This window comes from Thrips palmi, unplaced genomic scaffold, assembly GCF_012932325.1.
Source record: "Thrips palmi isolate BJ-2018 unplaced genomic scaffold, TpBJ-2018v1 HiC_scaffold_4, whole genome shotgun sequence".
NCBI classification, from domain to species: Eukaryota; Metazoa; Arthropoda; class Insecta; order Thysanoptera; family Thripidae; genus Thrips; species Thrips palmi.
This window is the reverse complement of record NW_023144631.1, coordinates 4155709-4170007: the sequence shown is the minus strand read 5'-3', so window position 1 is coordinate 4170007 and position 14299 is coordinate 4155709. Positions and strand designations below refer to the sequence as shown.

Below are 14299 nucleotides of genomic sequence, written 5' to 3'. Positions count from 1 at the left end.
AATCCGATTGGCCGCCGGGCCCGGCCGCCAGAGGGCGCGTCGCGCGTCGCTCGGCCCGGCGGCACTGCGCACGTGGGGCCCGGCTGATGTAACGTCGGCGCCAAGTTTCGACGCCAGCCCTGCCGGCCTGCCCCGCCCGGCGTCGCCCTTCGTGCCTTGGCGTGGCCCGGTGCCGTGTTGTCAAAACTAGGCGGCGCTGCAGCGGCGCGACGCGACACCCCGCCGGGCCGGCCAGCCGCTTTGTGGGTCTAGGTCAATGACTCGCGGTGCCGTGGCCGCGGTGCCGCGGTACGCACCGCCAGTCAGCTGTCGCCGAGGCTGTCGCCCACAATCGGACAAACCGCGACGCCGCAACGCCACTTGTGACGTCACGGCCCATTGGCCGCTTGCACCTCGCCAGTGCTGCAAGGCAGCGCCTCCATATCAGGGACACGGGCACGGCCAGATCTGGCTGACGCAAGCGGACGCGCGCACCGGATCAGGCCAGATCTGGCGCCGATTGGAGGGGGACTTCTGGCGAGCTCTTGACCGTCGGAAAAACACCGGCCAGATCTGGCTCGCGTGTGCATGTCCTTTACGTAAGTGGCCAGATCTGGGAAAAACACTTGATCTCGGATATGGTAAACAGCTTGATGACGCACGCCAGATCTGGCCTTCCCCCACCTCCCGTCCATTCTGCGCGCTTCGGCGTCTTACTGTACGGAAGACCTTGGCGTCGTCGACTGGGTTGCCGGGTCGGCTGTGGAGAATAACGGGGCCGAATATGGAAGCTCAAAAAACGCATGCAAGTAACGGTTTGATAATATTTATTTTTAAATAATATTACAAAGTACGTTATAAATTACTGAGACAGGTTCTACAGAACAGGCGGGCCCGTCCATGCAGCCTTTGCAATAATGGATAGAGCTGCGATTTACTACCATATTATAATTAGCTCTCCAACGAGGCCATACTCGTCCACGGTTTTTTTTATGTAAAACAAAGAAAAAAAGTTAGCACTTAGTATTCCTGTGGTGCTAGCACTAGTCGGCGTTACATTTCGTGGTTGTTTTTTGGCACGAGTGCGAATACCATGATATGAGATAACCCACTCATTTAATAAACAAATGTATGACCAAATGGTCCCTACACTTTGGAGACTAGAGACACAAGTTGTAGTCGCAACGGTGTCAAAATGCCCAAAAATTAAAAACAATCTAACTAAGTTGTAAGAGTGACTAACTACATTGTGCATAAATCTCAAAAAGTGATAATTCATACCTCCAAACCGCCTTAAGACCGCAATGCACGACTATAATCAAAAGATGTCTCCTACTTAATTCGCGTTTATAAAATTATATACGTACATAATGTGTGTTACAGTTTTAGAACGAGTTCTTGAGTGTAACAGAGATGGACCACCAAAGTGACTTTTATCGCTCGTAATAAAAAGTAAATACATAATCAATGACGTTATTGTATAAATTTCATCGAAGGAAGGAAACCGTTATTGTTACCAACATGGTCCTACTGAAGCCCCTGAACTGCACAAACTTCCCATGCAGAGGGCGTCTTACGTCACTGCTGATGAATGGGCACCCAGACCTAATGTTCTCTCCTGCTAAACGTAATAATAGAACACTTTGCATGACCGATGGGGTCTGCTATCGTGGTCCCGTTCCGGCCCATCAGGCTGTGGTTTACCGGGGCAATCCCAGCCCGAATACTCTTTACTCAATTTTACTATTCAGTTGTACTGGCCACGGTGCGAAATCGAAGAGAAATCCGATTGTGGCCATAATTCCTAGAATAATATTGATATGAACCTACGCCATTATTGGAAATTATACAGAAATGACTAGTGTTCCTTCTTTTTAAATGTGTGCAATCTCTGCCGCGTACTGTTTAAGCAGCTCTTAAAAGCGCCAGATCCTGTTCCGAATACAGGCAAAATGGCATAAAGTGCTGAATGCCAGTAGTCTCATAACAAAATTAACAGACAACAAGATAGTTTTGTTGGGAGAGCGCACCCCGCAAGGCAATATCTGTTTTAAATACAAGAATAGTGTCATATATCAAAACGTATACTCTACATGAAATAATTGTTATCTTAATTAGTATCTTACAAAAATTGGATAAATTAGGCGTTTAAGGATCGCATGTAACTACAAAGTGGTCGTGAGAATAAGTACTGAACCTATCGATAAATGTTGTTACTGTAAGGCTGTGACATTCTTAAACTTTACACTTTCTTTGGACTGCTAAGCGAGCGTGACACAATGATAATCCACGAGATGGAGCCATTCCCCAGACCAGCATCATACAGGCAAATTTTGAAATTTTGAAATCGAGGGTGAGGACAAATTTAGGGGCCAAAAATACCACGGCGCTTTAAGGACGGCAAACCATTACCGAGGCCAGTGGAAAATGGTAGGGTGCCTGATTCGGGTCAAAAAGGGTGGCTGTTTCCAATTCGTCTGTCACTGTCATTGGTAACTATCGAAGCTACAAATAATTTGTGTCGAAAGGATAACGTTATGAATCCTATATTATTGTCACACTTTTTCTCGATTAGCAATATGAAATAGCTCGAGATTTCAGAGAACCAAAGCCATTGCTTATCGCTTAATAGGCCTTGGAGTTTCGGGAGGCAGCATTCAATGAAGAGCACCAGGCAGAAATAGAAATGCCTTTGAGTCTACTTTGTAAGACGCGTATGAGCTAGCATAACCGCGCACACTAGGAGTAAAGCGATGTACGGAAAAGGAACGTGCACGAAGTTAATCTGACGAGTGCCGGCGAGCGAGGGAAAGATTAAGTGACTTTGTTTAGGATCACTGTCCTTACAAGAATCACTAATAAGAGGAGTTTTATCCCAGATAGGCAATATTTGAAACAAACGGTGCGCGTTCGTAACTTAATAAATATTAAGTTATGATAAAAACGGTTGGGCGGTTCTTCCCTTCATTAAGTTTACGAAAACTTGACATTTTAACAAAGTACTATGTCGTAGCTCAGTACGAATGGGACAAAAATATGAATATGCAATACCCTGTGTTAAAGCATAAAGACCACTCTTTGCTGTGTGCTTAATTTCACACCCTGAAAACAATTGACCAAGAAATTGTGGTGCCTCGGTAATACATTCGAGTGCGCCAGCAAATTAGATACCTGCGATTACTATTTCAATAATATTCAATAATGTTTATACTAAGTGATTACGGAAAACGAGAAAAGGGGGTGCTATCGTAATACTTAAACGAATAGCGGCAAACTACAGTTAACGAATTAATCTAAAATAACCACTTGTACTTTTACTTAATACGAAGGTGGAACCAAGTTAAGGGGTTGGTTACCATATGATGAAACCGGAATCGCTAGACATGTCTAGTCTTTTCAAGACAGAATATTCTTGACGGAACTGAGTATGCAAAACTTAAAGTATTTTATATCACAACTTGTTGGCACCTAACAGACTGGCGTCATTCATTGTGTGACCACATTATGAGGAATAAGCACGATTAATCTGAATTTGTGTATGTCTTTGCCCGTCAATTGTACAAACTCCAAAACGGTTGGCGACTTAACATGTAATAACTGGATGAAAGCACATGCCAGAGGAATGATAGTAAGTATTGAAACGGGATACAGGGGAATGTGCAATTTTGGTCAAAGGAGTTTCGTAGATAAATGAAAAATTGGTTCATTATATTGTTAGAGAAAGAGCAGCCACCTTCGTAACTAACAAGCAAGTAGGCCTCGGAGAAAGATGGTATTGGGAAAACAAGGGTCAGCTTGGGTGTCAGTCATAACATCAGACCTGAACTAGTACGCAAATGTACTATCAGGGAGTTGTACATTCCGAGAAAATGATAAATTGTAACAGTTAGGACTATAAAATTACAGTGATTCTGTATAGATTAAAGCTACACAGGTTTAAAAGACTGAAACTCTTGAAAATCGACTATTATCAACTACTGATGACTAGATTTCCTTTTTTTAAAAAAGAGATAACCAAACAGTGAGCATGCAAGCTCCTAAAATTTTAATAAATCCAACATGTGCTAATCAACTAAATTGAGAGTAAATCACGTCAAAACTCGCAGTATTAGCCTCGTAGATAGAATATCACTATAAAATCACTGTAATAATAATAATAATAATAATAATAATAATAATAATAATAATAATACAAGAATTATGAGAGAGCTCTCTGGCAGTTTCTTTATGAAACTGAATTCAGAATGAATTAGTAAACGTTACTATACTTATACCTACAGTAAATGAGTTATGAATAAATAAATATATCTTGTATGTCATATGGTTGGTACTTTACTTATTTTCTACACCCTTTTGCATCATTTTTAAACAATTGTACGAAGATTTTGTCAAGCAATGTCTCCGTTCTAAGTTGACGGTTGCTACCTTCGATTGATCAGGTACATCATTTGACGTTGTTAAACAGTTCAAATTTGAGAACGTGCAAGTCAATCAATGAAATGCGCAACAAGTCAAGAATAAAAACGGCTTTTCCTAATGCTCCCTTCCACTGCAATTAGTTTAAGGACGCAAAGTGCATCTACTCAAGTCAGTCGAGTAGAATGCGTAAAATGCGGAAGGCTTCCTATAAGGAATGGTAACAAAACAAGTACTGCGCGCTTTCCAGTGAAATTTCAATGGTGAAAGCGGACTGCTTGCATAGATTTCCTATGCGAGAAATTGAGCTTAATAAGGCCTGCCTATATCTTTGGGCTTCTTGAGCTGGACTTTGAGCCTTTTCATTCCTATTTGGAAACCATTCATTGCTGCAATGGCAGCTTGAGCACTTGATGGATTGTCAAAAGATACAAAACCGAAACACTTGCTCTGATTTGTGACTCGGTCAATGTACACCTTAGCACTCAATACAAGGCCGAACGATAGGAACATTTGACACAGCTCCGCGTCGCCAAACTCTTGAGGTAAGTGGTAGATGAACAGGTTGCAGCCATCTGGACCGAATTTGTTGCCTCCTGGAACAGAAATTATGATAGTAAACAATGTTACCAGGTTTGGAAAAAGACAAAAACGGTGCGGGTTAGTACATACTGTCGATTGATCTACCTTCTCCAGTGGCAATGAGATTTGTCTGCTGATGAGGAGGTGGGCAGCCAGGTGGCGCAACAGTCGGTGTGAACGGTGGGTACACGGGGGCAGGATATGCTGCAACACAAGTGAGCATATCGGTTACTAAAAAGAGCCAACATTAACTTAAACTTCCGGAGCAAGAAAAAACGAAACTTAGAATAAAATCGTAAGTTTTGTTTTCCTGCATGTACAATAAAAATGTATTGAAAAGGAACGAATTTGCTCCAAATGTCAGTAAAAACGTCGAAAAAGATAAAGCACTGCAAAAATTCCACTTAGCTAAATACTACTATAACGACTACCAGGTTCCTGTTGGTTGATACAGCCGGTAACGCTCATAAAACTTGCTTCATAGCATTTGCAGCATGCATCAGCCTCCCCACGCTTTATCTATTCTTTCTTTCAGAATTATTATTGTCGCTCAGCAACATGCAGCTAAACCGTAAAACGGCAAAAAAGTCACAAATCAACTAACTAAAGTTCAAATTTTATTTCTTTTCAAACAGGATGCTTAGTAAAGCGAAAACACGTCTACTGTACTACTTGACAGACCAACAGGCAGGAGAAAGAGAAGAATCGCAAAGTAATGGTTTGATTTTAGTCCCCTGGACAAGTGCGTCTGTCTGTTTCGCGGCTTGTGGCCCGGCAGGCCGGCAGGCCCGGTCTGTGGCTCCGATAGGGCGTCCTCGACTCAACTCACCTACAGGCGGGAAGGGCGCCAGGGCCGAGTAGGCGGCAGGGTGGAGCGCGGCCTCTCCGCTAGTCAGCGCTTGCGCTGCAATTGACAGAGCAAGGCCATCTACACAAAAGTTATTCAATCTCATCACTGGGGGAGCCTCGATTCCCTGTTGTTGGTCGGAGACATCGGCTGAGAAACAATCGTTTTAAAGAAACCATTTAGCAAGTTAGACTTGTTGATGCGGTAAGAGTAGTGTCCGGTTTCATAGAGCAGACAAGAAGTGGTTCCAGATGTATAGGAAGAAATTTAGTGTTTCTCTCATTGTTAAAGTCACGTGAGCTTTCTCTTTAGTTCGAGACAAGAACGAGATTGGAAGCAGAAGTAGTAGGAAAGCACACGAAGAACATCTCTACGGGATGCATAACATTGACATATTGACCACACACCAACAACAGAAGACGTTGACACACCGCTGATACACAAGACTACTCAAACACACTCACTTCTATTTAACCCAGATAACTGTCTCAAAGCCAATTCGTTCTCCCATCACGCCACTATGATTAAATTGACTGAGACAAATGCGAGCAAACGGACAGCAAGAGAAAAAGGAATGAGGTATTCCACCGGAAAGAAGAAGTGAGGCCGCCGCCGGAACATAACAAACCCTCACTTGTTTTCTTTTTTTCTGCTCTGCGCATGCGCAATAACTTCCAAGCAGGAAAAAAAATCGGGAAACAAGAGAGGGACATCTCGGAGATTCCTCAAATGTTCTTTCAGGTGAAATGCCTCATTCACCTCGAAGCGACACCATCCATAGACAAGACCCCGAAGCCCCCCAGAGCAACGGTAACACACGAAGGAAGGGAGAAGGGTGAAACAGTGAAACGCCATTCCGCTAATAGGGCATGCGACTTACGGTTCGGGTAGGCCTGTGGCGCCAGGCCCGCCGTGTACACGGGCGACTCGGACGCGGACGGCTGTGGCGGCTGGGCGGCCACGCTGAAGTTTGGCATGGTGGGCGACGGCAGGCTGGGCAGTGTGCCGGCCTGTCCTGACGGCACGGCGCCGGGCCCGCCGGGTCCCAGGGGGTGCGGCAGCGGCGTCAAGGCCATGTAGGGCGACGCCGTGGCGGCCACGATCGCCTGCTGCTGCGGGCCGAAGAAGGCAGTTAGCATCTCCCTGCACTGCCTCGGGGAGAACGACGTCGAACACGCCGACACGTACCTGGGCGTAGTTGCTAAACGAGGCGAACTGGTTCAACACCCAGGGGCTGAGCACGTTCATGTTGCCGGCCATCTGCTGCATGCGGCGAAGCTGCCGCTCCTTGTCCGTGTCGGCGTACTTGACCACTAGACTCGACGAGGCGCCCTGCAACAGACAAGGGAAGGGAGGCCGTCAGCAGGCGTCAGCAGGGCGTCGAGCGCCAGCGCGCTTTGTTGGAGGCCCTGCAGCCCCCTCGGAAGGAGGGCCGATCCGACGATCCGTCGGCCGCAGGAACGCAGTCGAGCGGACCGGGGCCCCGCGCCACGCCACGCCAGGCCCGCGGGCTGGAATCTAATGCCCCGTGGGGCGCGAGCTCGCGCACAAACAGGTGAGTGCGGTCCAATATGTAGGGAATACCGATATCTCGATACACGGGCGGGGAGGCCTGCGAGGCCTGGAAGGTCCCCGGCCCAGCGCGACCTTGTCGACAAGCGAGGTGTTATTGATTTGAGAATCCCCGCCACGCCCCACCGCGCCCCTGGAGATAGGCAGTGCCTTATTGCTGGGGCTCAAACAACAAAGGGCTAAAGGAGGGGCGCTCCTTGTTTCGATTCGCAGCGTTCGCAGCGTTCGCCCGCCCGGCTCGCCGCCTTGCTGCGGATTCGTTGTAACGCGATAGCAAGCCTGCAAGCCAAGTCTGCAAGACGCGGCAAGACGCGCTGCAGGGATTTGGCGTCCTCATTACGCCCCGAAGCCCCGCCCCGCCCCGCCCCGTTCACAGTCGACCTGGCCATGCATGTTGCATGAGGGCAAAGCAGGGCGATTTGCCGCTCAAATCCCGGCGAGGACGCCGAGCATCATCCGAGAGCGCGTGTCGTGTTCAGAGCGGGGATGAACACGGAGGGGTAGCACAGCAGCAGCGGCAGCAGCAGCCGGTAGAAGGAAAACTGGCGCCCGGCGTGGCGTGGCGGCGCGGGTGTTTGCTGCAAACGAGATCCGTTCCCGTTGGATTGTGCTCGGATTGGCCGCTTTTCCTTTGACCGCAGAGCGTGGCGTGGAGAGGCGTGGCGAGGCGAGGCGTGGCGTGGCGAGGCCCGACCGCCGCCAGACCGCCAGGGCGGCCTCGGAGGCCTCGGGGCGCATCAGTCGCCAACAGGTGGAAGAAGGCACGGCAAGGCACGGCACGGCACGGCGCGGTACGGCACGGCACACAATGGAGCCAGTCAAACATGTGCCAGCTTTATTTTACCACCCGGCCCGCCCCGTATTTGCCGAGTCTTGGGACCTCGAGGCTCTTATCAGGGCCTTTGTTATGCCTGGCCACGTGCGCGGGGCGGGGGGGCGGGGCGGGGCGCGGTGGTTGGCCCGGCCGTGGGAACCGCGCGTCTTCAGTCTGCGGGAGGGGCGCGGTGCAAGAGTCCACCGGACAGCAGCCACGCACACGCAGCGCGTCGCATAGCGGGTGGCGACCAGAGGCCGGCCCGGGTTCAAATACTGACACTGCCATGCAATTTTTCTGAATTCTCGTTTTCAAAACTGACCTATTATTGAACCAATCGATTCATGAGATTGAGTTCTGCTTTCTGTTCCTTCCTGAGGGATGCAAAGCGCCGGGTGGCGAAATAGATTGTTCGAGGGGCGGTGCGCGGCGCCAGGGTTTCCATCCAAGGGCGCGCCTTGCAGCCGTGCGCCCCACCCTCCGGATATAATTTGTTGACTCTACATCCTCACCGCCCCCATTCAAGGCCCTGATCCTTGGATCCTTCGACCCCGTCGAGTGCCCCGGGGCCAACAAGAAAGGATGGCAGCGCTTCGCAAATTTACCCAGCATCCTCCCGCGAGGCCGGGCCGAGGGCCGGGCCGGGTGGAGCAGAGGTGCGCGTCGGGCGGCGTGGCCGAGGCCCGGCGCACAGCGGGCCAGAAGACCGGCGGAGGCGGTCAAAATCCCGGAAGCGTTTTGAGCTCCAGAGTCGCTAAATGGGACTCAAACCAAACGTGTGACCCCACCAATGGATTGCTCTCCGAACGAGGAATCCATTGGTAGGGTCACACGTTCGCTTCGAGTCCTGGAGCTCAAAACGCGTCTGGAGTTTCGGCCCGCTGCGCCGGTCTTCCGGCCCCTTGTGGTGCGCGGCGTGGCCGCGGCCAAGGCCCGGCGAGGCGGAATCGGTTGGAAGCGAAGAACGGCCTGATGAAGGCGGAGGGAACAACGGGCAAGAGAAAACTCCGTGCAGTTCGACTCCACTTTTTCCTCCCATCACCGGAGGCGTAGCCGTGCGGGCTGCCACCTACAGGCAGGGGCTGCGAGCTCGGCTGCGAGTGTGCCGTGTGTGCGAGAGAGAGGAGCTGTGTGCGTGTGTGGCGCTGTGTGGCGCTGTGTGCGGCGGTCGGGCTGGGCTGATAGCAGTTGCACTTGACACGTGTTCCAACACGTGTACACTGTACAGGCGCGGGGCTGGCGGGGCTGCGCGGGGTGGGCAGGTCACTCCCGACCCCCCACCCAATCTGTTACACCGGCGGGGAGGGGGAGGGTCAAGGGAGGGCGCGACACGGGGTACATAAAAGGATAAACATCATCGTTTTAAACAACATCAGCAGCAGCACACCGCCGCGCTCCATTCAAACTTGGCGGCGAACTTGTCCCGCTGCAAAAGTACTGCCGCGCGCCGGCGGGGCGGGTTCCGAACGGGGCTCTGGCCGCTCCGTCCCTCTCGCGGCCTCGCGGGACGCCGCGCGAGTGCGAGAGAGAGGGACGGACGAGCGCCCCGTTCGGAACCCGCCGCGGCAGGAATGTCCGCAATAAATCGGGGCGAGGGGGTCGGCGCTGGGGACGCCGCCGTCTGGGGGACGCCGGGGACGCCGCCGGGGACGCGGCCCGGACGGCACCGCGGCGAGGTGCGGCGATAGTGTCTCCGCGGGGCGGCCAGAGCGGCCGGCGGCCACGCCGAGTGAATTACAGGGCCGTTTACGAGGACTCTTCTTCCCGGCCGCCCCGCCCCGCCCCGCCCCGCCCCGCCGGTACGAGTCCGCGGGGACTGCTGGACCGGTGGGCCGGGCCCTTGCCGACGATTCGGCGCGGGACTGCGGGGCACTACACTGCAAGGGCACTGTGCGGTGTGGGCGGGGCGGGGCGCGGCGGGGAGGAGGGCGGTTTTAGGAGTAATCCGCGTCAAGTATGGCTCCCTTTACGGGCCGGGCATTAACTTTCGGAAAACGCGCGCCGCCGTAACTGTGCGAGTGTGTGTGAGTGTGATGATACCTGCACGAGGAGAACAAGGGCCAAGGCGCGGCGTGGGCGCGGCGTGGACGGAGTGGTAATGACGGAGAGGGGGCGGGGCGGCGGATAAGAGAGAGAGAGAGAGAGAGAGAGAGAGAGAGAGAGAGAGAGAGAGAGAGAGAGAGAGAGAGAGAGGACCTTAATGAACGCGCGCTCGCTGAAAGCTCAGGAGCCGTGGCGGAGGGGGGGGGGCGCCACAAGCCAGGCCACACACAGCCAGGCCCAGCCGGGCCCAGCCCACCTCGCTCTGCTCATATTGCTGCCACATGACCGGACTCCGGGAGCCATCAGCCACCAACCCCTTTCCTGTGATAACTACCCCCACCCCAGTGGGGATTGAGGGTGTAGGTGCGTGTGTGTGAGTGAGCGCGCGAGAGTGTGCAAGAGTGTCCGGAGTGAGCGGCCTGGATTTCATGTGGGGCGATTACTGAGCCCGCTAACACCCCCTATCCATCCAGGCCTCTCAGCCCCCGTTGCACGCGTGAGTAAGCCCGCAGCGGGGCCAGGCTGGGCCGTGGAGCGAGGCCGTGGAGCGAGGCCGTGGAGCGAGGCCGCAGGGCCGGGGGCACTTGGGGGCAGGCCTCGCCCAGGCACGCCCAGGCACGCCCAGGCCTGGGGCCCCGCGGCCTGGCCCCATATGCGGCCTAGAGGATGGCAGGCCCGGCGGCGCCCGGCGGCCATGGCGGCAGACAGGGATAATCGGCGATATCTGACGCGCTGCCGCCGGGCCCGCCGGGGAGGCACGGCCGCCCCGCAGCCGGGACGCGCGTGCAACTGTTGTGGCCCTTCGCCTCCCCCTCCCACTTTTTTCAGCACTCCAGCAGTCCCGCGAACCGGAAACGGGAAATGGAGCGAAAATGATTAGGGGTGTGTCGGGGCGACCGCGCTTCTGAGCCTGCCGGGCCGCCAGGCTGCTGCTGGGGAGCAGTTGGAGCGGAGAGCGGGCGAGGCCATGGGCGGGCCTAGGTGAGTGACTAGCACGAAATAGAAAGAGATCCTCGCGGCAGCGGCAGCGCGCCTCTCCAAACGACCGGGGCGGAGTGGGGCGAAAAACGTTTGTGTGTTTTTGCGGCTCCTAATGTTCCACCGCTGCACTACTTAGCCGACCCAGAGGCACCGCGGCGCGGACGCGCGGACCAGCGAGCGCGCAAACTAGGTAAGAAGAGGCGCCTGCAGGCTGCTGTGTGTGTGTCTCTCTCTGTCTCTCTCGCACTCGCGGGGTCGGCCGCAAGGGTGCGAGAGAGACAGCGCAGGCGCTGGGGTGAGTTTGGGGGTGTGGCCGGCCACGTGGTGCGAGTCCCACGACCTACCATCTCCATATTCCTGCCTCCGGGCCGCGGCGTGGCGGGGCGTGGCGGGGCGTGGCGGGGCGTGGCAGGGCGTGGCGGGGCGTGGCGGGGCGTGGCAGCAAAGCAACAAACGCCTCCAAAGGGAGCGGGGCGGCACGCAAGCAGTAGCAAACAGATAACGCCCCCTTCAGGCGTCCAGGCCTCCGCCTTCAACAGTGCGATATTATTTGACATCTCAACCACAGTCGCGACCGCGGAATGCGATGCTGCCGAGGCCGCGTCCGTTTGAATCTCGAGCCACAGCCGATACGACGTGAATCTGAAGGTGGATCAGCCCGACCCGAAACCAGGCCTCATGATTCCGCGTTGAAACGATTTCGTCGTGTCACATTCCTGGATTCGTACGCCCACACAAAGCGTGTGTCCTCGTCGCTGGACTGGCACCAGCCAGCGGTTTCAGCCTTGCAAGTTCCATTGCAACAAAAAGTTCAACACCCACCGGCTAAAAGCGGACGAAAATCCCGGACGCGGTTTGAGCTCCGGAGTCGCCAAATGTTACTCTAACTGGACGTGTGACCCCATCAATGGATTGCTCTCCGAACGAGGAATCCATTAATGGGGTCACACGCTTGGTTCGAGTCCCATCTAGCGACTCCGGAGGGCAAAACGCGTCTAGGGTTTCGGCCGCCTGCACCGCGGTCCTGGCCCACTGTGCAATGGCCGTGCCACCACAATGAAAAGGGCCGGCGAATCCGCGGCCTGCGCCGTGCCTCGGCGTGCCTCGGCGCTCGGCGCCAGCGAATCAATGTGTCGACCGGCAGGACGGTCTCTGCCGTGCTCCGCCATGCTCCGCCAGCAGGCAGGCCCGGCAGCTGCAGCTGCAACAGGTGAAGTCCCACCCAGCCAACCAGCTGCGTGCAGCGCGGGTGCGGCCCCCCCAGCCTGTGCCGCGGGGGGCTCCCCGGCCGCGGCGGCCGTGGCGGGGCGAGCTGGGCCAATCGGGGGCCTGGGCCTGCCGGGGCTGCCGGGGCCCGCCTGGCCCCCACCGGGCCCCACCGGGGGGCAGGCTGGCGCGCTGGCGCCGCTAGCGGCAAGGTGGCGGTGGGGGAAAGCCCCACAAAAACCGCTACCAGGATCCGCCGGCTTCCCTCTCGGTTTCCCTGGCTCCGTTTACTCGGGAAACGGGTCCAGAGAGAGAGAGAGAGAGAGAGAGAGAGAGAGAGAGAGAGAGAGAGAGAAGAAGAAGAGAGAGAGACAGGAGAAATAGAGGAAGAAGGAGAGAGAGAGAGACTGGACCAGCTACAAGAAGAGGAGGGCTCAGACCAAAATCGCCGGTCGTGTCTGGCGAAATTAAAAGTAAAGTCCTCCCGGCGCGTGTGTCTACTACCGAGCGTCCTCTCTCTCTCCGGTCCTGGCCTTCCCTGCTGCCACGATCTCATTTCTTTGTTCCCATCTAGTGTGTGTGTGTGTGTGTCTGTGTGTGTGTATCTGTGCCTGTGTGCGCGAGCGTGAGTGTGCGCGTATTAGTCTGGCTGGGGGAAAAGGGGGGGGGGTCGTGGGATCGGTGTCCGGGGGCGTCAAACGGCGTTTCGCTCCGCCCTTATGGGGATTAATTATTCACCAGTCCTGCCCGGCCCCGCGCATCCCTGCAAACTGACCTGGCACACGGCAGGCGGGGATAAAGGCAGCCGCGTGCCGCGCGGTGCTGCGTCGGGTTGCGTGCCGAACGCGCTTCGGGCGCCTCGGCGTCCGTGTGCCAGTGTGCCAGCCCGCTGTGGGCCAGAGAGGACCGACGCAGGCGGCCAAAACTCTAGACGCGTTTTGAGCTCCACAGTCGCTGAACAGGGCTCGAACCGAGCGTGTGACCCCACCAATGGACTTCTCGTTCGGCGAGCAATCCATTAGTGGGGGTCACGCGTTCAGTTTGAGTCCCATTTAGCGACTCTGGAGCTCAAAACGCGTCCGGGATTTTGTCCGCCTCCGCTGGTCTTCTGGCCCACTAGCCGCCTACGAAGCGCGCCGGTGTGCGTTGGGCTGCCTGCGCGCCAGGGGCACCAACAGTGCCGCCGCCGACGTGCAGCGCCTGTAGGCGAGGGGCCGTCCATGGCCGTCCAACACACGGCAAGGTGGTTAGCCCCCTCTCCCTCCCCCTCTCGATGACTTGCACGGGAATCCTTGCCAGCATCATTAGACTCCGTAACCACAAGGACGGCAGGCAGCACGGCCCAGCGCAGCACGGGGATTGGGCAAATAAGGAAAACATCATCAGTGGGGCTTATAGGCAGCCGGGCTTTGACGTCGCCCAAGGCGGGGCGGGGCGGGGCGGGGCGGGGCGGGGTGGGTCGGGCCTCCGGTTTTTTCTCCCCTTCCCTTATTCCCAGTCAAGATGCAGCCCTCATAAACCAGGCCACGAGGAAATAACGCATCTCCGGGGCCAACCGCCGCGGGGCCTGGCCGCGCCGCCGCCTCGCCTTTTTCGCGCACCGCACCGACGGCCTCCACGGCCTCGACGGCGGCCCCGCCCCGAGCCGAGGTGAGGAGAATGAATGAATTTGAATTGATTGCGGGGCGGGACAATCTGCACGCCAAGAACCAGCAACTCGTGACCCCTACGGCCGCCGCGCCCCGCCGCGCCCCGCCCCGGCATGCTAATGCGAAGGGGGTGCGCGCCGAGACGGACCCGGAGGGGCGCCCCGGAGCCAGGTCTGCCAGCAGCCCGGAGGTTGCCGGAGGTTGCCGGCG

The 14299-nt window shown here is 55.3% G+C and overlaps 1 protein-coding gene across 12 annotated transcripts in view; it reads right to left on the bottom strand.

Annotated features, from left to right (window-relative positions):
- Positions 1–789: 789 nt before the first annotated feature.
- Positions 790–14299, bottom strand: part of LOC117649356 (CUGBP Elav-like family member 3) — a 71352-nt gene continuing 57842 nt past the window's right edge. For 6 of the 12 annotated variants that reach the window (XM_034392021.1, XM_034392025.1, XM_034392028.1 and 3 more), the window contains 5 exons: positions 7013–7156; positions 6705–6936; positions 5807–5974; positions 5068–5181; positions 790–4991 (listed from right to left, as the gene is read on the bottom strand). In XM_034392021.1, the coding sequence (XP_034247912.1) occupies positions 4705–4991; positions 5068–5181; positions 5807–5974; positions 6705–6936; positions 7013–7156 (945 nt within the window). In that variant the 3' untranslated portion in view covers positions 790–4704. The remainder of the gene's footprint in view (positions 4992–5067; positions 5182–5806; positions 5975–6704; positions 6937–7012; positions 7157–14299) is intronic. The other 6 variants (XM_034392022.1, XM_034392024.1, XM_034392026.1 and 3 more) reach the window with 6 other exon arrangements.